Source organism: Natator depressus, chromosome 22, assembly GCF_965152275.1.
Source record: "Natator depressus isolate rNatDep1 chromosome 22, rNatDep2.hap1, whole genome shotgun sequence".
NCBI classification, from domain to species: Eukaryota; Metazoa; Chordata; order Testudines; family Cheloniidae; genus Natator; species Natator depressus.
In genome coordinates this window covers 1,692,462-1,716,095 of record NC_134255.1, presented here as the reverse complement: position 1 = coordinate 1,716,095, position 23,634 = coordinate 1,692,462, and the positions used below count along the sequence as shown (strand labels likewise).

Sequence of the window (23,634 nt, the reverse complement as noted above, 5' to 3'; positions counted from 1 at the left end):
ACTGCAATTTCCACCTTGCAAATGCAGGTAGAAAGCTGTGAAAGGCAGGGATCTAGAGGTTAGTATACAAGGAAACTTTAACTTTGAGAAATTGCTCACATTTCTTAAGATAACCACTGATTAACAGTGTGTAAGGTACTGGCAGTAAGTCCAGTTTGCCAAGGCAGAGAGATCATGTCATTGCGGTTTCTTATCTGGAAAGTTTTACAAACCAAAAATTACAGTTTGCTAACAATCAGACACAAAAACTAATTTAATAAATCAGAAGCAAGTTACTGACTGTCAAGGGCCCTTATATTTTTAAACCACACATTTGCACTTGCTAGATAAAGCAGGGGCTATTGGTAGAACCAGTTAAATGACTAAAGTGGAGTCCTCTTGCCTTTGGAACAGTCAGTCATTTGCCTCATGTGTGTGAAGGTCAGTGCAGTTTGTCGCTTTTAATAGCAGTAATAGTGACCATAATGCAATTAAATTTAACATATTTGTGGGAGTGGGGAATACCAATGTAGCATTTAACTTCAGAAAGGGGAACTACACAAAAATGAGGAAGCTAGTTAAATGGAAATTAAAAGGTACAGTCACATAAGTGAAATGCCTGCAAGCTGCATGGACACTTTTAAAAAACACCATAAGAGAGGCTACCCCAAATAAAAAAAAAAACACAGTAAGAGACTAAAAAAGTGCAACCATAGCTAAACAACAAAGTAAAGGAAGTGGTTAGAGGGAAAAACACATCTTTTAAAAATTGGAAGTCAATTAGAGGAAATTAGAAAGGAGCATAAATTCTGGCAAATCAAGCATAGAAGCATTATTAGGCAGGACAAAAAAGAATTTGAAGAGTAACTCGCAAAAGACTCGGTAATTAACAACAACAACTTTTTTAAGTACGTCAGAAGCAGTAGGTCTGTCAAACAACCAGTATATCACAGGTGAGGGGGTGGGATAGCTCAGTGGTTTGAGCATTGGCCTGCTAAACCCAGGGTTGTTAGTTCAATCCTTGAGGGGGCCACTTAGGGGTCTGGGCCAAAAATTGGGGATTGGTCCTGCTTTGAGCAGGGGGTTGGACTAGATGACTTCCTGAGGTCCCTTCTAACCCTGATATCCTATGACAATCGAGGTCCTAAAGGAGCACTCAAGGAAGATAAGGCCATTGCAGAGAAACTAAATTAATTCATTGCAGAGGATTTGAGGGAGATTCCCACACCCAAGCAACTCTTTTTAGGTTACAAATATGAGGAACTGTCCCAGATTGAGATGTTGGAACAAACTGATCAATTAAACAGCAATAAGTCACCAGGACCACTTGGTATTCACCCAAGAGTTCTGAAGTAATTCAAATATGAAACTGCACAACTACTAACTGGTATGTAACCTATCACTTAAATCAGCTTCTGTACCAGATGACTGGAGGATAGCTAATGTGACACCAATTTTTAAAAAGGGCTCCAGAGGTGATCCTGGCAATTACAGACCAGTGGCTTACTTAACTTCAATACCAGGTAAAGAGGTTGAAATTACAGTAAAGAACCAGAATTATCAGACACACAGATTGAACGCGATTTGTTGAGGAAGAGTCAACATGGCTTTTGTAAAGGCAAATCATGCCTCACCAATCTATTAGAATTCTTTGAAGTGGTCAGCAACTATGTGGACAAGAGTGATCCAGCAGATATAATGTACATGGACTTTCAGAAAGCCTTTGACAAGGTCCCTCACCAAAGACTCTTAAGTAAAGTAACCAGGCTTGGAATAAGAAGGAAGGTCCTCTCATGGGTCAGTAACTGTTTAAAAGATAGGAAACATAGGGTATGAATAAATGGCTGATGAAATTCAATGTTGATAAATGCAAATCAATGTGCATTGGAAAATATAATCCCAACTAAATATACAAAATGGTCTAGATTAGTTGTTACTACTCAGGCAAGAAATCTTTGAGTCATTGTGGATAGTTCTCTGAAAATATCCACTCGATGTGCACTGGCTGTCAAAAAATCTAACAATGTTAGGAACCATTAGGAAAGGGATAGATAAGACAATAATATCATAATGCCATTTTATAAATCCAGAGTACGCCCACGTCTTGAATACTGTGGGCAGTTCTGGTTGCCCCATCTCAAAAAAAGATATATTAAAATTATAAAAGATACAGAGAAGGGCAACAAAAATGATTAAGGGCATGGAACACCTTCCATATGAGCAGAGATGAAAAAACTAAGGGGGGATCTGGTAGAGGTCTATAAAATCATGACTGGTGTGGAGAAAGTGAATAAGGAAGTGTTATTTACTCCTTCACACAACACAAGAATCAGGGGTCACCCAGTGAAGTTAATAGGCAGCAGGTTTAAAAAAAAAAGGGGAAGTACTTCTTCATACAACGCACAGTCAACCTGTGGAATTCATTGGGATGTTGTGAAGGCCTAAACTCTAACCAGATTCAAAACAATAATTAGATAAATTCATGGAGGTTAGGTCCATCAATGGCTATTAGACATGATTGCCAGGGATGCAACCCTCTGCTCTGGTGTCCCTAGCCTCTGACTACCAGAAGTTGGGAGGAGACGATAGGGAATGGATCACACGATAACTGCCCTGTTCATTCCTTCTGAAGCATCTGGCATTGGCCACTCTCGGAAGACAGGATCCTGTGCTAGATGGACCATTAATAAGGCTAGGTTTTTGTCATGGGTATTTTAGTAAAAGTCATGGACAGGTCACAGGCAGTACACAAAAATTCAGGGCCTGTGACCAGTCCATGACTTGTACTATATACCCCTAACTAAAACTTGGGTCATCTGGGGCAGAGGGTGGCCCAGGGGCACTGCGGGTACTCTGGGTGAGGGAGCCAGGGGTGCTGCGGGTGCTCTGGGGGAGGGGACTGGGGACACTGCGGGTGCTCGCGGGGGCAGTGGCATGCAGCCTGGGACCCCTGCTGGTGCTGAGGGATGGCGAGCGGCAGTTTGTAGCCTGGGATTCCCAGTGCTGCTGGGGGGGGGAGTAGGCGGGGCTGACAGGCTCCTTATCCGACTCTGCACAGCTCCCCAGAAGCACCGAGATGATGTCCCTCATCTCCGAGACAGAGGTGCAGCCACGGGGCTCCGCACGCTGCCCCCGCCCCAAGCGCCAACTCTGCAGCTTCCATTGACTGGGAACCGTGGCCAATGGGAGCTGTGGGGGTGGCGCCTGCGGGTGGAGGCAGAGTGCAGAGCTGCCTGGCCGCGCCTATGTCTAGCAGATGAGGGGCATGTTGCTGTTTCTGGGGAGCCCTCCCCCTCCACCGAGGTAAGCACTGCCCAAAGCCCTCACCCACGCCTGCACCCGAGCCCTGAGCCCCCTCCTACACCGAAACACCTACTACTGCTGGGGGGGTGCGGTGGCCTGAGACCACCCCTGCAGTGGTCAGTGCAGCTGGCCCAGGGGCTGCCCGAGCTGCTCAGGCTGCCCCCGGGCCAGCCACACTGGCTGCTGCAGAAGTCACAGACATCCCGGAAAGTAATGGAATCCATGACTTCCATGACCTCCGTGACAGACTTGCAGCCTTAACCATTGGTCTGACCCAAGTATGGCCGTTCTTATGTTCTTAAACTGTTTCTATAAATTTTAGACAAAGAATTATAATTATTCCTTTTGAAAAATCACAATTGCCAAGCTTATCCAGACTCCTCATTGCTCTAACACAGTGGTTTTCAAACTTTTTAAACTGACTACTTCTTTACAGATAATGTAGGCTACCGCATACCCCATCTCAGATAGGCAGAGGTGACGTGCCACCCCAGATTTCTGCCTTCCATTGAGCCACAGCTTCGAGGCGGGTAGAAAGTTGGCTAGATTGTCGGGCTCAACGGGTAGTGATCAATGGCTCCATGTCTAATTGGCAGCCGGTATCTAGCGGAGTTCCCCAAGGGTCGGTCCTGGGGCCGGTTTTGTTCAATATCTTCATTAATGATCTGGAGGATGGTGTGGATTGCACTTTCAGCAAGTTTGCGGATGACACTAAACTGGGAGGAGTGGTAGATACGCTGGAGGGTAGGGATAGGATACAGAGGGACCTAGACAAATTGGAGGATTGGGCCAAAAGAAATCTGATGAGGTTCAACAAGGACAAGTGCAGAGTCCTGCACTTAGGACGGAAGAATCCAAGGCACTGCTACAGACTAGGGACCAAATGGCTAGGCAGCAGTTCTGCAGAGAAGGACCTAGGGGTGACAGTGGACGAGAAGCTGGATATGAGTCAACAGTGTGCCCATGTATAAGTAGGGGAATTGCCAGCAGATCGAGGGACGTGATCGTTCCCCTCTATTTGACATTGGTGAGGCCTCATCTGGAGTACTGTGTCCAGTTTTGGGCCCCACACTACAAGAAGGATGTGGAGAAATTGGAGAGAGTCCAGCAAAGGGGCTACAAAAATGATTAGGGGTCTGGAACACATGAGTTATGAGGAGAGGCTGAGGGAACTGGGATGTTTAGTCTACGGAAGAGAAGAATGAGGGGGGATTTGATAGCTGCTTTTAACTATCTGAAAGGTGGATCCAAAGAGGATGGATCTAGACTATTCTCAGTGATAGCAGATGACAGGACAAGGAGTAATGGTCTCAAGTTGCAGTTGGGGAGGTTTAGGTTGGATATTAGGAAAAACTTTTTCACTGGGAGGGTGGTGAAACACTGGAATGCGTTACCTAGGGAGGTGGTGGAATCCCCTTCCTTAGAAGTTTTTAAGGTCAGGCTTGACAAAGCCCTGGCTGGGATGATTTAGTTGAGATTGGTCCTGCTCTGGGCAGGGGGTTGGACTAGATGGCCTCCAGAGGTCCCTTCCAACCCTGTTATTCTATGGTTCTATGATTCTATGATTCGAGAGGTTTTCAAACTGTGGGGCATGCCCCTCCTCAGGGGACCCAGAGGAACGTTCAAGGGGGTGAGCAGCGACGCCACAGAGCTCAGGGATGGAGCGCCATCTTAACCCCCTGACTCACCTCAGTTGGGCACCCAGCCTGTCTGGGTTGGGGGGGGCATGCAACCAAAAGCTGGTAACTCAATGGGGGCTCAGCTCAAAAACTGAGCCATCTCGCATTGCCGCTTGCCCCACCGAACGTTCCTCCAGCACCCCTGGGAGGCGTGCCCCACAGTCTGAAAATCTTGCTACTAAGTAAAATGTGTTGTCCACCATTACAGGATTTTTCTCACGTACCCCCCACTCCCGACGAGAGCTCGTGTACCCTAGGATTATGTGTATCCCGGTTTGAAAACCACTGTCTAGCATATGCTCCTTAAAACACATCCACCCTGAGACTTCTCTAATCTGCTGCCCTTTGGGCTTTAGGTTCAGATGCCTGTAGTGTAAGAGCAAAGCAGCGACCCTGTTGTCTAAAATGCTAAACAAATCAATGGGGCTGGTACTGGTCTGAACCAGGGCTTTACCAGGTTGTCCAGTTCGGGATCATCACTGAAGAATGGTTTGTGTTCCTGCTCCTGCTGGTGTACAAAGTTCTCAATGTCCACGTCAAAGCTGGCAGAGGTGATGCACTCGGAGCCCTGTGTGGCCTGCTCACACTTCTCAAACAGCAGCGTCAGGAGTGGGAAAAGAGGATGCCTGGAGAGACAGGAAATCACAACATTCTTTCTGTAAATCACAGAAGATTAGGGTTGGAAGGGACCTCAGGAAGTCATATAGTCCAAGCCCCTGCTCAAAGCAGGACCAATCCTCAATTTTTGCCCCAGATCCCTAAATGGCACCCTCAAGAATTGAACTCACAACCCTGGGTTTAGCAGTCCAATGCTCAAACCACCAAGCTAGCCCTCCCCCACCACCAAAGCTGTCTTGCTGTGTATTTAACAGATTTCAGCTTTCTGCACCAGAATGTGGGCGAGTATTACATTCACTCACGAGCTAAACAAATTTTCCAGTCTCATTCTCATCTTGTTTTCTAACCTTTAATTTACACTTGCCTCTGGGAGACAGGGGATTGCTTATGCTGCTAAATTGTCAAAATGGCAGCCAGACCAACAGGTAAATCTCCCAAACATATCTGTAGGCACCCTATTCTGATAGTTCTATAAAGCAAATTCCACTGGTTGTAATGTCACTGGGTCAGTTACCAACATTACTACAGGGGTTACGGTCCAATTCTGATTGGACTGAAGTTGGTCAGATGGTGCCATAACTTATAGTTGTTTTGAAGAGGTTTTGAGCAGCTGGATTTGGATGCTCTAGAAACAGGGTAAACTTTCACAGCAGTGGCAGTTATATTTCCTATTCCTAGAGGCTGTGCTATCTCCCCATGGGCCCCTTAGAAGGGAGTGGACACCACCTACAATGCCTGGTTCACACACGAAGTTCTCCATGGCCTAGAACTCCTGCATGATTTGATGTTGGTTCTGCCCATAGTCGCACTAATAACAGTAATAGTGCACAGCAGTCCCGTGGATCACAGCATAGAGGGAGCCAGCAGAGCATAAAGAGGCAGCACATAGGGTCATATCACTTGCGTACCTATGAAAGGATCCAGTGAGAAGGATCCCAAGGGCTGCGCTCACCTTGACGGGGTCAGACGGAGCCTGGCTCCTCTGGGTTTGACTCTTTAAATCATTGCTTTTGTGATGGCCGGGGGGGAGCCTTTTTCTTTCAGGTCTGTGCCTCAGTGAGCCTAAGGCTGGTCCAAAACTGAAAAAAAAAGTCTTGGGACTCATGATAATTTAATCCATATGTACTGAACTTTATTTGGTTATAATTCAAAATTTCAACCAAAATAAAATGATCCAAAAATTGAATTTGAACCATTTCCCCCAGCTCGGCCAGTGAGGCTGCAAAAGATCCTCCGAGGCAAACGGACCATTCCCAAAGGGTCTAAGCCTCAACCTCCCTTGCCCTCCTTTCCGTGAGTCGCCTCATAATGTACCAGCCTAGCATGCCACCTCCCACAATGCATTGCCACCTCCCACAATGATGTTTCCCCCACCCCTGTGTTCCTCAGCCACCCAAGCCCTGACTCTGTGTTTGTGTTTGTTTTGTCTTAGTAAGCCCTGGTCTACACTAGGACTTTAGGTCGAATTTAGCAGCATTAAATCGATGTAAACCTACACCCATCCACACGATGAAGCCCTTTATTTCGACTTAAAGGGCTCTTAAAATCGATTTCCTTACTCCACCCCTGACAAGTGGATTAGCGCTTAAATTGGCCTTGCCGGCTCGAATTTGGGGTACTGTGGACACAATTCGACGGTATTGGCCTCCGGGAGCTATCCCAGAGTGCTCCATTTTGACCGCTCTGGACAGCACTCTCAACTCAGATGCACTGGCCAGGTAGACAGGAAAAGAACCACGAACTTTTGAATCTCATTTCCTGTTTGGCCAGAATGGCAAGCTGCAGGTGACCATGCAGAGCTCATCAGCAGAGGTGACCATGATGGAGTCCCAGAATCGCAAAAGAGCTCCAGCATGGACCGAACGGGAGGTACGGGATCTGATCGCTGTATGGGGAGAGGAATCCGTGCTATCAGAACTCCGTTCCAGTTTTCGAAATGCCAAAACCTTTGTCAAAATCTCCCAGGGCATGAAGGACAGAGGCCATAACAGGGACCCGAAGCAGTGCCACGTGAAACTGAAGGAGCTGAGGCAAGCCTACCAGAAAACCAGAGAGGCGAACGGCCGCTCCGGGTCAGAGCCCCAAACATGCCGCTTCTATGATGAGCTGCATGCCATTTTAGGGGGTTCAGCCACCACTACCCCAGCCGTGTTGTTTGACTCCTTCAATGGAGATGGAGGCAATACGGAAGCAGGTTTTGGGGACGAAGAAGATGATGATGATGATGAGGTTGTAGATAGCTCACAGCAAGCAAGCGGAGAAACCGGTTTTCCCGATAGCCAGGAACTGTTTCTCACCCTGGACCTGGAGCCAGTACCCCCCGAACACACCCAAGGCTGCCTCCTGGACCCAGCAGGCGGAGAAGGGACCTCCGGTGAGTGTACCTTTTAAAATACTATACATGGTTTAAAAGCAAGCATGTGAAAGGATTACTTTGCCCTGGCATTCGCGGCTCTCCTGGATATACTCCCAAAGCCTTTGCAAAAGGTTTCTGGGGAGGGCAGACTTATTGCGTCCTTCATGGTAGGACACTTTACCACTCCAGGCCAGTAACACGTACTCGGGAATCATTGTACAACAAAGCATTGCAGTGTATGTTTGCTGGCGTTCACACAACATCCGTTCTTTATCTCTCTGTGTTATCCTCAGGAGAGTGAGATATAATCCATGGACACCTGGTTGAAATAGGGTGCTTTTCTTCAGGGGACACTCAGAGGAGCCCATTCCTGCTGGGCTGTTTGCCTGTGGCTAAACAGAAATGTTCCCCGCTGTTAGCCACAGGGAGGGGGGAGGGTTGAGGGGGTTGCCACACGGTGGGGGGAGGCAAAATGCGACCTTGTAATGAAAGCACATGTGCTATGTATGTAATGTTAACAGCAAGGTTTACCCTGAAAGAGTGTAGCCAGTGTTTTATAAAATGTGTCTTTTTAAATACCGCTGTCCCTTTTTTTTTCTCCACCAGCTGCATGTGTTTCAATGATCACAGGATCTTCTCCTTCCCAGAGGCTACTGAAGATTAGAAAGAAAAAGAAACGCACGCCAGATGAAATGATCTCCGAGCTCATGCTGTCCTCCCACACTGACAGAGCACAGATGAATGCGTGGAGGCAAATAATGTCAGAGTGCAGGAAAGCACAAAATGACCGGGAGGAGAGGTGGCGGGCTGAAGAGAGTAAGTGGCGGGCTGAAGAGAGTAAGTGGCGGGCTGAAGACAGGGCTGAAGCTCAAATGTGGTGGCAGCGTGATGAGAGGAGGCAGGATTCAATGCTGAGGCTGCTGGAGGACCAAACCAGTATGCTCCAGTGTATGGTTGAGCTCCAGCAAAGGCAGCTGGAGCACAGACTGCCACTACGGCCCCTGTGTAACCAACCGCCCTCCTCCCCAAGTTCCATAGCCTCCTCACCCAGACGCCCAAGAACGCGGTGGGGGGGCCACCGGCCAACCAGCCACTCCGCCACAGAGGATTGCCCAAAAAAAGAAGGCTGGCATTCAATAAATTTTAAAGTTATAAACTTTTAAAGTGCTGTGTGGCATTTTCCTTCCCTCCTCCACCACCCCTCCTGGGATACCTTGGTAGTCATCCCCCTATTTGTGTGATGAATGAATAAAGAATGCATGAATGTGAAGCAACAATGACTTTATTGCCTCTGCAAGCGGTGATCGAAGGGAGGAGAGGAGGGTGGTTAGCTTACAGAGAAGTAGAGTGAACCAAGGGGCGGGGGGTTTCATCAAGGAGAAACAAACAGAACTTTCACACCATAGCCTGGCCAGTCATGAAACTGGTTTTCAAAGCTTCTCTGATGCGTACCGCGCCCTCCTGTGCTCTTCTAACTGCCCTGGTGTCTGGCTGCGCGTAACCAGCAGCCAGGAGATTTGCCTCAACCTCCCACCCCGCCATAAACGGCTCCCCCTTACTCTCACAGATATTGTGGAGCACACAGCAAGCAGTAATAACAGTGGGAATATTGGTTTCGCTGAGGTCTAAGCGAGTCAGTAAACTGCGCCAGAGCGCCTTTAAACGTCCAAATGCACATTCTACCACCATTCTGCACTTGCTCAGCCTGTAGTTGAACAGCTCCTGACTACTGTCCAGGCTGCCTGTGTACGGCTTCATGAGCCATGGCATTAAGGGGTAGGCTGGGTCCCCAAGGATACATATAGGCATTTCAACATCCCCAACAGTTATTTTCTGGTCTGGGAATAAAGTCCCTTCCTGCAGCTATTGAAACAGACCAGAGTTCCTGAAGATGCGAGCGTCATGTACCTTTCCCGGCCATCCCACGTTGATGCTGGTGAAACGTCCCTTGTGATCCACCAGAGCTTGCAGCACTATTGAAAAGTACCCCTTGCGGTTTATGTACTCGCCGGCTTGGTGCTCCGGTGCCAAGATAGGGATATGGGTTCCGTCTATGGCCCCACCACAGTTAGGGAATCCCATTGCAGCAAAGCCATCCACTATGACCTGCACATTTCCCAGGGTCACTACCCTTGATATCAGCAGATCTTTGATTGCGTGGGCTACTTGCATCACAGCAGCCCCCACAGTAGATTTGCCCACTCCAAATTGATTCCCAACTGACCGGTAGCTGTCTGGCGTTGCAAGCTTCCACTGGGCTATCGCCACTCGCTTCTCAACTGTGAGGGCTGCTCTCATCTTGGTATTCATGCACTTCAGGGCAGGGGAAAGCAAGTCACAAAGTTCCATGAAAGTGCCCTTACGCATGTGAAAGTTTCGCAGCCACTGGGAATCGTCCCAGACCTGCAACACTATGCGGTCCCACCAGTCTGTGCTTGTTTCCCGAGCCCAGAATCGGCGTTCCACAGCATGAACCTGCCCCATTAGCACCATGATGCATGCATTGGCAGGGCCCATGCTTTCAGAGAAATCTGTGTCCATGTCCTGATCACTCACGTGACCGCGCTGACGTCGCCTCCTCGCCCGGTATCGCTTTGCCAGGTTCTGGTGCTGCATATACTGCTTGATAATGCGTGTGGTGTTTAATGTGCTCCTAATTGCCAAAGTGAGCTGAGCGGCCTCCATGCTTGCCTTGGTATGGCGTCCGCACAGAAAAAAGGCGCGGAACGATTGTCTGCCGTTGCTCTGACGGAGGGAGGGGCGACTGACGACACGGCTTACAGGGTTGGCTTCAGGGAGCTAAAATCAACAAAGGGGGTGGCTTTACATCAAGGAGTATTTCAGGCAGGACTTCACAGAGGGTTCCAATAAGAAATGGTGCACCTAAGTTATTGTTCTTATTGGAACAAGGAGGTTAGCCTGGCCTCTGATTGATACATGGCTAGATTTACCTCGCTGCACCTTCTCTGTGAGTGACTGCAGTGTGACCTAGAGGAATGAGTCCCCTAGACGGGGGAGGAGGCAAATGAGTACAAAACAAATCTGGTCTATTTCTTGTTTTGATCGATTCCATCTATCTTTTACATCTTTGGCTGGCAGCAGACGGTGCAGAAGGACTGCATGCCATCCACATCTCATGGCTGCTCGGCAGAAGACGGTGCAGTAGGACTGCTAGCCATCCTCATCTCTTGCCTGCCCGGCAGAAGATGATGCAATAGGACTGCTAGCAATCCATATCGCCTGCCCGCTCACCATAAGACAGTTCAACAGGACTGACTGCAGGACTAAAGAGAATGACCTGGTCAAGTCACTCCAAATTTAGTCCCTGCACCCATGTCTGCCCAGGCGCTCCCAGCCGACGTGGTCAGGAGCACCTCGGACATGACGATGACGGCTACCAGTCATATTGCACCGTCTGCTGCCAGAAGGCAAAGGGTTGCTGCTACTGTGTAGCAATGCCGTACCGCATCTGCCAGCACCCAGGAGACATACGGTGACGGTTACCTGAGCGGGCTCCATGCTTGCCGTGGTATGGCGTCTGCACAGGTAACTCAGGAAAAAAGGCGCGAAACGATTGTCTGCCCTTGCTTTCACGGAGGGAGGGAGGGAAGGGGGGACTGACGATATGTACTCAGAACCACCCGCGACAATGTTTTAGCCCCATCAGGCATTGGGATCTCAACCCAGAATTCCAATGGGCAGCGGAGACTGCGGGAACTGTGGGATAGCTATCCACAGTGCAACGCTCCGGAAGTCGACTCTAGCCTCGGTACTGTGGAAGCACTCCGCCGAGTTAATGCACTTAATGCACTTAGAGGATTTTCTGTGGGGACACACACACTCGAATATATAAAACCGATTTCTAAAAAACCGACTTCTATAAATTCGACCTTATTCCGTAGTGTAGACATACCCTTAGACTCTCAGTTCTCCAGGGCACAGAACCTGTCTCTTGTGTTTGGAAAGTGCTGTGTAATTTACAGCCCTCCATCAATGGTTTGTAGTAACAAATGTTAACCATATGTACCACTCCAATACTATTCCATGACCTGCTGCCTTGCGGGCCGTCAACATCCTGCCTTGTGGTTTCTGCAGTTTGCTACCTCTGCTCTTTGGATGTCTGACAATATCTTCATAGATGGTCACCCAACATTGTTGCAGATGGCGCCAACAGCTTGTCCATTTTGAGCCAAAAGTGCCTGAGCACCAAAGACAAAATTGTCAAAAGTGGCCTTGGACTTTGGGTGCTTCACATTGTTGGTGCCCAGTATGAGACATCCAAAACACTGCAATGCCCTAAATTGGGGGCTGTTTATAGGTAATTTCAGCCCAACTGACTGGAATGTGCTTCCTGTTTTAATAATTGAATACCTATAAACCTACACTGTATTCTTCTGAATCTGTCTAGCTATGAAATAAGAACTAGTCCTCCAGAATGTACCGTATCACCCCCCAAACCCCACCACAAGTGGATAGGCCACCCCTTTTTAAGTACAACAGAGAACCAAAACACCTTTTCAAACCACTCAGCTGTCTTCTTACCCTGAACCCCTTAGCTGTGGTCAAGATTACCCCTTAGCAAAAGCGGGGGAGGATGAGAGGTCACCTCGATACACTCTGAACCTTACAGTATCTTTCCCACAAGGGAGTGGATACTTCAGTCATGGGCTCATTGTAACATTCTGGAATGTTCTATTTTCTTGATCTTTTAAGGGTATTTGAACCTTTGAAAATAATAAAATAAAATAACAATAATAATATAATAAATTAATAATACCAGCAAACAATAACAAGGAGCAAAATAGACAAGTAAAAAACCTGCCAAACTTGCCACACTCTGGGACACCTCTGCTATCAAGTTATTTATTACATAGACTTGTCTGGTGCATGTGATGAGCCACAAGAACCTCTTCATCTGAGTCTCTCTACCTCCCCAGCCTCATCACTTCACTTAATTCCCTTGCCTCTTGCCTCTCAGTAGTTAGCAGCCTCTGCCCTGGAAGGATTCCCAAGACCTCTATCCTTCCTCTATCTCGCAGATAACAGATTACTTCAGGGAACTCGGAGTGTTCAAGAGATCTTCTCAGAGATCCTTCCTGTCCCATGAGCAAAGGAAGACAGAAGGCAGAAGATTCTGGAAGTGAACCGCTGGCTAGGTAAGCAGCAGAGGGTTTTGGATTTCTGGAACAATGGCCCACCTTCTGTGGAGAGAGGGGACTGTACAGTTAGGCTGGCCTCCGTCTCAGTAGGAAACCCAATCTCTTTGGGGAGAGGCTGGTTAGAGTAGTCAGGAGGGTGTTAAACTGATAGCAAAAGGGAAGGGTAAAATGAGGGAAGATATGAGCATTCAGCCCAAAATCAAGATATTGAGAAGAGAAGGCAACTCACCTTGTGCAGTAACTGTGGTTCTTCAAGATGTGTGTCCCTATGGGTGCTCCACTCTAGATGTGCTTGCACTCCATGTGCCTCAGATTAGAGATTTTAGGTAGCAGTGTCCGTTCTGCCCACACATGCAGTCTCCCCATCTCATGCCCTGCACCAGGGCTATATAGTGCTGTGTGGGCAAACTCCCCTCAGTTCCTTCTCTACCATGAAGCTCATTGAAAAGAACTCCGAAGCAGAGGAGAGGAGACTAGATAGTGGAGCACCTATAGGAGGGCACATCTCAAAGAACCACAGTTACTGCACAAGGTGAGTAACCTTCTCTAATTCTTTGAATAGTGTCCCTATGGGTGCTCCACTCCAGGTGATTCCACAGCAGTACCCCTAACAGATGGATGGGTGTGACGAGGTGTACCTGCCCCACACCAGCCTGAAAGAGTTAACTGTGCTTTGCAGGCTGAGGAAGCCCCGCCCTTCTGACTCTGCTGCACATGCTCAGCCTGGAGGCAGGGTATGAAAGGAAGTAGTCCAACTCAGTCTGGGTAGGCTGCAGAAGAGAGAGGACGCAGACTGCAGGCTCTCTCCAGGGAGCTGCTACAGGCCCTGACTACAAAGCCACAGCACACAAAGCTCCAGAGGGACTCCAGGCTGCCTGTTGAGCCTGGAGAAGAGATTGTGCCAGCAGGCGCTAGCCCATCTGAGAATCCCAGAGACCTGGGGGAACCATGGAGCATCACCGAGGCAGAAAGGGTCGGAAGCAGCCCAGGGGAATTAGACTTTTCTCTAGTGAGCGAACTGGGGAACCAGTCAGCGTGTTTTGGGAGGATCCCCATTGACTCAGTGGTGAGCACCCCCACCACCGCCAGGGCCCTGGCCTGGGACACCAAGGAGCAGGGAGGACCCGAGTCCCCCAACCCTGGGTGCCACACACCCCTAAGTTGCATCTCACTTCCCCAACAGGCCATCGGCCATGCAATCCCACAGAAGTGGGTTATTTTATTGACTCTGGCCATTAGGCCACACTGCCCTGAGTGGAAGGGCCGCTTGATTGACTGCACTAGGCCGTACTACCATGTTTTATAGACAGATTCATGAATACAGGACCTAACTGGCTGCTATACAGTTTTTTCCTTCTTCTGTCTGTATGTGACCCAGCGCTTGGGATGGAGAGTACCTATCCTGTGACAATAGAGCTTCGGCATTGAGTCTAGAATTGAGGATAAAATAGTGGAGCCAAATATGGCATTGGACGCTGAGTCATGAGTGACTGCGAAATCTTCAGAGAATGTGTGAATGGATGTCCAAGTTGCGACTCTATATATATCTGCGGCCAGAACATTCTTGAGGAAGGCTATGGAAGTGGAGAGGGATCTCATGGAGTGAGTTTGTATTCTAGAAGGAGGTTGAAGATCATGAGACTGGCAGCAGTAGATAATGCAGCCTGATATCCACCTGGAGAGTCTTTGCTTGGAAATTGGGGATTAGTTCTGTCCGCAATGGAGAGAAAGTCTGGGAGATTTCCTGAAGGGTTTAGTCCTATATAAATAAAAGGCTAATGCCTTCCTGACATCATGTGTGTATAATGACACATCTCTTTTGACCTGTTGTGGTTTAGGAAATAAAACTGGAAGGTGAATAAATTGGTTTATATGGAAGTCCAAAGATATTTTCAGCAGGAACTTGGGACATGGACGTAGGGTGACCTTGACTTTAAAGAAAAGTAAAGTGGAGTATGTCATTAGAGTCACTATCCCCCCTACTCTTCGAGCAGTCGTGTTGGCGACTCGAAATGTGGTTTTCATAGACAGGTGTAAAAGGGAACAGGTGGTCATGGCTTCCTAGGGGGGACTTATAAGACATCTGAGCACAATGTTGAGGTCCCATGCTGGTGTGGGGCATCTGATTTGTGGAAAGAGGTTACCCAATCCCAGGAGGAACCTTCTTGTTGTGGGATGAGCAAAAACAGAAAACCGCTCTATCATATGATGGAAGGCCATGACAGCTGTGAGGTGCACCTTTACAGAGCTTAGAGATAAGCCAGACCTTTTTAGCTCGAGTACAAATGATAGTGGAGAGGATGTAGGTGATATGGGCTTTGAGTCACACCGGTGTTTGAATCTCTTCCACTTTTGGACATATGTGACACGACTGGCTTGTTTCCTGCTATGCAATAGCACTGTCCATGTCCTCAGAACGGGTTGTTTCTAACCCCTTGAACCATCTATCAGCCATGCCTTGAACCTGGAGATTGGGGAGATGAATTTGATCAGCATCCTGGGAGAGGAGATTGGGAACAGGCTGGAGAATGATTGGCTGACAAACAGCAAGCCGACATAAGGAAACCATGTTTGTCTTGGCCACATGGGCACCACAAGAATAACCTTGGCTTTTTCTTCCTTTATCTTGAGCAGCATCTTGGATATTAGGGGAATTGGTGGAAATGCATACAAGAGTCCTCATTTCCAATGGAGGAGAAAGACGTCTCCCAGGGAGTGGTGACCCAGACCGGCTCTGGAGCAGAAATGGGAGCACTTTTGTTCTTGGTTTTAGCAAACAGGTCTATCTGTGGGACATCCCAATGTAGAAATATGCAGTGGAATATAGTGGGATCTCTCTCCCATTCATGATCTTGCAAGAAGCATCTGCTGAAAGCAGTCGCTGGGGTGTTTTCTATGCCAGAAGGTAAGCAGCTAAGATGTTGATCTGGCGCAATGTGCACCAAATCCAGAGTCTCACTGCTTCGGCGGACAGGGCAGTTTATGTAAAATGTATATGACATGCTGTCCATCATGATCATAGAATCATAGAATATCAGGGTTGGGAGGGATCTCAGGAGGTCATCTAGTCCAACCCCCTGCTCAAAGCAGGACCAATCCCCAACTAACTCATCCCAGACAGGGCTTTGTCAAGTCTTAAAAACCTCTAAGGAAGGAGATTCCACCACTTCCCTAGGTAACCCATTCCAGTGTTTCACCACCCTCCTAGTGAAAAAGTTTTTCCTAATATCCAACCTAAACCTCCCCCACTGCAACTTGAACCCATTACTCCTTGTTCTGTCATCTGCTACCACTGAGAAGAGTCTAGATCCATCCTCTTTGGAACCCCCTTTAGGTAGTTGAAAGCAGCTATCAAATCCCCCCTCATTCTTCTCTTCTGCAGACTAAATAATCCCAGTTTCCTCAGCCTCTCCTCATAAGTCATGTGCCCCAGCGCCCTGATCATTTTGTTGCCCTCCGCTGGGCTCTTTCCAACTTTTCCCACAGCCTTCTTGTTGTGTGGGGCCCAAAACTGGACACAGTATTCCAGAGGAGGCCTCACCAATGCTAAATAGAGGGGAATGATCATGTCCCTCAATTTGCTGGCAATGCTCCTACATATACAGCCCAAAATGCCATTAGCTTTCTTGGCAACAAGGGCACACTATTGAGTCATATCCAGCTTCTCGTCCACTATAACTCCTAGGTCCTTTTCTGCAGAACTGCTGCCTAGCCATTCGGTCCCTAGTCTGTAGCAGTGCATGGGATTCTTCCATCCTAAGTGCAGGACTCTGCACTTGTCCTTGTTGAACCTTATCAGATTTCTTTTGGCCCAATCCTCTAATTTGTCGAGGGCCCTCTGTATCCTATCCCTACCCTCCAGCGTATCTACCACTCCTCCCAGTTTAGTGTCATGATCTTTATATGTTTGCCCCGATCAGTGGCAGGAAATGAATACAGGAATTTCTGACTGCTCTGAGTTCCAGCAAGTTGATGTGTACCATGGACTCAACGGAGACCACCTGTCTTGAATGGTATGGATGTTCCGGTGGGCTCCCCATTCCAATAGGGAGGAATCCGTTGTTATTATTGATGTTGAGAGTGGCTGAATGAAGGAGACCCCAGCACAAACATTGTGAGGGTTCTTCCACCATTCAAAGGACTTCTTATCTACCGAGGGCATAGAGAGTAGTTTGTTTAAATGTGTTTGCTTGGTGAGTAAATAATTCTGAGGTACCTTTGAAGGCAGCACTCTCCTTACAATGTATATTTTTTCATGGTCTGTGTGTATATAAAATCTCCTCACTGTATTTTCCACTTTATGCATCCGATGAAGTGAGCTGTAGCTCACGAAAGCTTATGCTCAAATAAATTGGTAGTCTCTAAGGTGCCACAAGTACTCCTTTTCTTTTTGCGAATACAGACTAACACGGCTGCTACTCTGAAACCTGTGTGTTGAAAGTGCTCTTGACCCAGGGTGAATCATAGAAACCGTCTGTGGGAGGGTTGGATCGCTATATGGAAGTACGTGTCATGGAGGTTGACAGCTGAGAATCAGTCCCCTTCAGCCAGTGATGGAATCATTGCTGCAAGGGTTACCATTTTGAATCACTAAACCTTTACAAATCTGTTGCGTGATCTTAGTTCTAGAATGGATCTCCAACAGCTATTCTCTTTTGGTACCAGGAAGTACCTGGAGTAAAATCACTTCCCTCTGTGTTGTGTAGGAACTGGTTCTATATCACCCAGATTCAGGAGAGAGTCGATTTCCTGTCGCAAAAGGTGCTGTTGAGCGGGGTCCCTGAAGAGGAACTGGGGGGCGGGGGAGGAGGAAGATAAAATGGATAGAATATCCTATTGAAATAATATCCTACGCCCACTTGTCCATAGTGATATGTTCTTAGTTCTGACAAAAATGAAAAAGGTGGTCATTGAAGCGGGGGAAATGCACGTATTGTTGCAGCAGATAAGAATGGGTGTGGTAACTCAGGCTACTCCTGGGGGAATTCTGCACCACTGCACATGTGCAGAATTCATGTCCCGCACAGAATATTTTTCTTTGAAGAAAATACATTCTGCCAGAGATGCTGTAGTTATGCCTTTTGCCCACGGAGCTGCTGTGGTGCCAGAACACAGAGAAGCCACTCCCAGTCAGGAGCAGCTCTAGCTGTGGATAGGGAAAAGAAGAGGCGCCTTCCTCACAGCACCCTTCCTGTGAGGCAAGGTCAGGAGGCATGGGATATGGCAGGGACAGACAGCGTGGGGCACGTGGAGCTGCTTGGGGGTCACAGACTGGGGTTCAGAAGGACTAGTGGGAGGGGACAGACTGGGGCGGAGGCTGAATGGGAGTGGGAGTGCAGGGACACATGGGGAGGAAGGTGGCTGAGTGGGGGCACAGAGATACATGGGGAGGGGTACAGGGACTCATGGGGATGGGGGTGCAAGGACATGTGGGCACAGGGTGAGGGGGTGGCTGATTGGGGGTGCAGGGCCACAGGGGGAGGAGGGTTGCTAAGGTGGGAGTGCAGGGACACATCGGGATGGGGGAGGTGGGGTGGCTGAGTGGGGGTACAAGGACACATGGGGATGGGGAGTGCAGGGACACATGGGGACAGGGGCAGATGTGCCTGACTGAATGAGAGAGACTAGGGGTCATCCAGGGTCTGCATGGGGATGGCTCCCTAACAATCCCTTCCCCCCACCTGTACTCTTAAAGTCCCTAGACTTGCTGGTGGTGATGGTACCTAAGGAGTCTGCTGCCTTGTGGGTACTGAGTCGGAGATCAGTGGATGCCAAGGTGGTCAACCTGGTCAGGGACTGTCTCCTTGTGGTAGATTCTCTCCCCAGGGGATTTGAAGCCCACTTTCTAGAGACTTTTTGAGAGGATTCCAGTGATTTCCTCTTTGAAGCTCTAGAAGAGTGTTGCATGGAAGAAGCTGACGCAGTTGGCCTGGTTGGGGACCTATATATCTCTATAGATTACAATAAATGAATCGCCTGTTAAAATTGACATTGTCTAACATTTTGCTTTATACACAATACAAAATGCATTAATATAATATAATACCTGGTACAGTGAAACAAATGAACAAAACTCAGATTGGCAATAAACAGGACAGTAGATGAAAATAACTATTTACATGTGTATACTTTTTTTTTAATGTAATAACTCCTAGGAAAGAACGGTAAAACATGGAACATTTCCCCCACAGAGCACACTGGACAATTAGTACACAGCTGCACTCTCTGCCATGTCATGTGCCACTGAGACAAGGACCAGACACTTCAAAACGCTCCCCTATCATAGCCCTTCCCCCTGTAGGGGTTCGTTGTGGCCACTGTAAAGTTGCTATGTGGTCAGTGGCTCTTACGTGGACTGCACAGCTCTGTGGGAAGCAACCTGGCTCTGCTACACTGGTGCAGCTCATTCACTGAGTCAAAGTGCTACATGCGGCATTCATCTTTGTCTTAGAATTTCTCTTTCTCCTCTGTCTGCTACTTATCCACACTGGACTTTTTACTCTGCCCCATCTCTGCTGCATTGTTCACCCCATTTTTCATTGGCTGTTTTGCCTTTCTGGTCCTTTTGCTCAGGTCTCCTAAGCAGAATACAAAATCAAAACCATTTGCGTTCAAAGCTAGGTGAGGTGAGTTCAGCCGTCCATGTGCAGTGTATCACCAGCACCAATGCACCAACTAGTCTTCCAGGGAACACTCAGCAAATTAAAACAACTCCACACCCCTACACAAACTCATCTGGTTTAGACTTGGCTGATGATAGATGCACTTTTAGTGACATCCAGATATCTGTAGGCCTCATCCCTGAATGAGCGGAAATTAGAGCAATCATTAAAACAAGCTAGATTGGAGGGGTGCCGATCAGAATGCGGAGAGGCTGTGTGACATACTTCAATTGTGAAGCTGCACTTCAGAGGTATGAGCCTCACTCCCCTCCCCATCATCCCTGGGTAGGGATGACTCTGCCCAGAGACCTGCACACTCTGTAAAGCTGCTTGCAACTGGCCTTTCATTTTTCTGGTTAATCCCAGATTGGTGAGTTGCCATGTTTCTCATGCGAATAAGTGCAGTCAAATCTCTGTCAGTGAAAAAGTAATAAACACTCTGCCTCCTGAAAGAAGAGCTGGTATTTCAGTTTTTTAAAAAAACCAGCTAAATCCAAATACTAATGTTGTGTAAAGCCAAGGGTTCCAAATTGAAGCTGCATTTAAACATGGGCTGGTAAAACTTTCTTTGGCTGCTCAGGCTTATCAAATCCTGAGGAAACGGGAAGGACAAGAACTGTGTTACAAATAAGTTAACTGCTCTCCAAATCCATACAGCAGGTTGGCAATGGAGCTGCTTAAATTTGTAACACATTCCAAACATGACACCAGATAGCTGGTCTCTTCCTCCCTATATATTTGCGGTGAATTGAAAAACCATGTGCCTCTTTCATTAAGGTCTGAAAGGCGCCTTACTTAATCAAAGCAAGTGTGCTTTAATTTTTTTAAAGTCTTGGACACTTCATGCTCCCAGGAGTCCAGCAAGCTGAAAGATCTATTACACACATCAACAAATCAGAGGAAGCAACGGATTAGCCAAGCCTTCCAGGACCAAGACAAGAAAGTCGGGTGAAGGGTTAAACTCTGGTATAAGTCTTCATTTGCAGCCACTAATGCTGCAGCATATTATACTCTAATCTAGACTGATCCCAGTTTAATGCAAGATTCTCCAAGCCCTGAATAGAATATGTAAAGAAGCCTCGGCAGTCATAATTTAGGCAGCCCTGCAGAGGGTTAGCTGAGCGATATGAAAGGCAAATTCCAGACGGTGTTATGAATTATTGCGCCTTATGAACCTTCCAACTCTCAACAGATGCCTGCTGCCATTTAAACAGCCACTAGATCAATTAGAAATGAAAGGCACAAATCGACCCTGTGCAAGGGCACTAAATTACCAGGAACTAATAATCCAAGCAGTAATGCCAGGTGGTAGGAGTTGAGCAGCGCACCCCCCAACCTCTGTACACTGCACAAATTCCTTTTTCAATTTTATGGAGAGAATTAAAGTGCACACACTAGGTGGAGAAAGGACCAATTTGTAAACCCCTGTCAAATGCTCAGCAAGCAATCTCTCTGACGTGCCTACAGCTCAGGCACTTTCCTTCAAAGAGTCCTAGAAGTTGGAGATAGAAAGTGACAATTAGACTATCTAGCCCAGAGGTGGGAAAATTACGGCCCGCGGGCTGGATCCGGCCCGTCAGGGCTTTGGATCCGGCCCATGGGATTGCCCCCCGCGGTGGCGCAGGCCCCGCACCGCTCTCAGAAGCGGTCGGCACCACGTCCCTGCGGCCCGGGGGGCAGAGGGCTCCGTGTGTTGCCCTTGCCTCCAGGCATTGCCCCCCGCAGCTCCCATTGGCCGGGACCGGGGAACCGCCAACGGGGGAGGTCCCTGTGGGGGGAGGGAGAGCTCAGTGGTGTGAGCATTGGCCTGCTAAACCCAGGGTTGTGAGCTCAGTTCTTGAGGGGGCCATTTAGGGATCGGGGCAAAACTGGGGATCGGTCCTGCTTTGAGCAGGGGGTGGGACTAGATGACCTCCTGAGGTCCCTTCCAACCCTGAGATTCTGTGATTCTATGATACCTGGAGGCGTGGCAAGGGCAGCGTGCACCCCCAGGGGCTGCGCAGGGACATGGTTCCGGCTGCTTCCCGGAGCAGCATGTTGTGGGGCCAGAGCAGGCATGCAGGAAGCCTGCCCTGGCTGCGGTGCACGCCACTGCCACCCCGGAGCCACTTTAGGTAAGTGGTGCCGGGCTGGAGCCTGAACCGCTCCTGCACTCCACACCCCTCCTGTACCCTGCCCCCCAGCTCCCTGTCCTGAGCCCCCTGCCTGCACCCCTCCTGCACCCCAACTCCCTGCCCTAAGCCCCCTGCCTTCATCCCTCCCCCCAACTCCCTGCCTGCACCTCGCACCCCTCCTGCACCCCAACTCCCTGCCCTGAGCCCTTCACACCCCCCCGCCCCAATCCCTTGCCCTGAGCCCATTCTTGCGCACCACACCCCGCACCCCAACCCCCTGCTCCAGCTCTGCATAAAATTTCCCTTCGGCTGAAAAAGTTTGCCCACCCCTGATCTAGCCCATTTCCCTGGGGCCAAGCAAGACAAGATTTTTCCATACAGGTTATATTAATGATTATTATTATTATGTAGTAGTGCCTAGAAATCACAACCAGATTGGAGCTCTGGTGTGCTAGGAGCAGCCCCCAAAAGCTTACAGTTGTAATTCAGGCAAGCAGGTGGGTAAAATGAGCAAAGGGTGGAAGAGGTGGGGCAGTAATGTAAAGTTGGGTTTGCATTGACTAGCAACCTGCGTGCACAATTTGTAGGCAGAGATTTTTGTTAGTTGTGTTTTGTTTAGTTAAATACAGACAAAGCAGCAGATCAGTTGCACTACCTTCAGCTCACCACTTAATAACAATAATACCAGCTAGATCTTTTCATCAGTAGAGCCCAAACTGCTTTACAAAGGAGGTCATTATCCTTACTCCCAATTTACAGATGGGGAAACTGAGTCACGCAGCAATGCAGTGACTTGTCCAATGTCAGCTGGCCAGTGGCAGAACCAGGAATGGAACCCAGGTCACATGAGCCCTGGTCTAATGCTGTGAGTATTTGGTAGGCAACATGGTAATACTGGGGTTTGAAACATAGGGTTTTGAAGGAGTCTGGAAGAATGGAAGGTATTCCAGCATTGGAACAGAGCTTGAAGATACCTGAGGCAGAAAAAAGACAAGTTGGTGAGGGAGGATGACACCATAGCTGGAGTAAAGGAGGAAGCTTACAATAAGATAAGGTAAATTGAGCAGATAGATGGGGCTGGGTTAAATTGTGATGGTTCTTGAAGATAAGGACAAGAACACTGCACTTTATGATGGTGAGGGGGGAACTAGCCAGCAGAGGAATTGAGGGACTGCTGGTGTGATCTCAGCCACTGCATATTGAATGGACTTGAGGGAGGTCAGGCTGCAGAAGTTAAAGGCAAAAGAGGTGGCCACAGTCATCTGTACCCAAAATGCTGAAGGCCTGGGTGGGAATGTTGTTGTTGTAGACAGGGAAGAAAAGCCACTTTTTTGAAGTTTTATTTAGAAAGAAGTGGCAAGGTTTAGTTATGGGCTGGCTGTGTGGGTCTAGATAAAGGGCTCAGTTGAAAATGATGCCCAGGTAACAAGCCCGAGTGACTGCGAAGGTGGTGTCCATGGTGACAGATGAGAGAGCTTCAGGTGAAAGAGCAGGAGCTGTTTTGGCCATGTTCACTTTGAGTTTAAGGCTAGACATCTGTCAGAGAGACAGGGCAAACCAGGAAACTGGATGGAGGGCAACAGGCATGGAGTACAGAGGCAGTTTTGTGAGTTATCAGAGTAAAGACGGTCATCAAAGCCAAGTGCACAGGTAAGATCAATAGCGAAAGGGTTCAAAGAGAGAAAAGGAGGGGATTTTCTCTTTTGGAGAATTTCAATCCTTTTGGAGGATTGGGCCAAAAGAAATCTGATGAGGTTCAATAAG

The 23,634-nt window shown here is 48.3% G+C and overlaps 1 protein-coding gene across 10 annotated transcripts in view; it reads right to left on the bottom strand.

Annotated features, from left to right (window-relative positions):
- The window catches only part of PKNOX2 (PBX/knotted 1 homeobox 2), a 726,589-nt gene that overhangs the window by 200,203 nt on the left and 502,752 nt on the right, over window positions 1-23,634 (bottom strand). For all 10 annotated transcript variants that reach the window (XM_074936677.1, XM_074936676.1, XM_074936667.1 and 7 more), the window contains one exon: window positions 5,416-5,587. In XM_074936677.1, coding sequence (XP_074792778.1) covers window positions 5,416-5,587 — 172 coding nt within the window. The remainder of the gene's footprint in view (window positions 1-5,415; window positions 5,588-23,634) is intronic.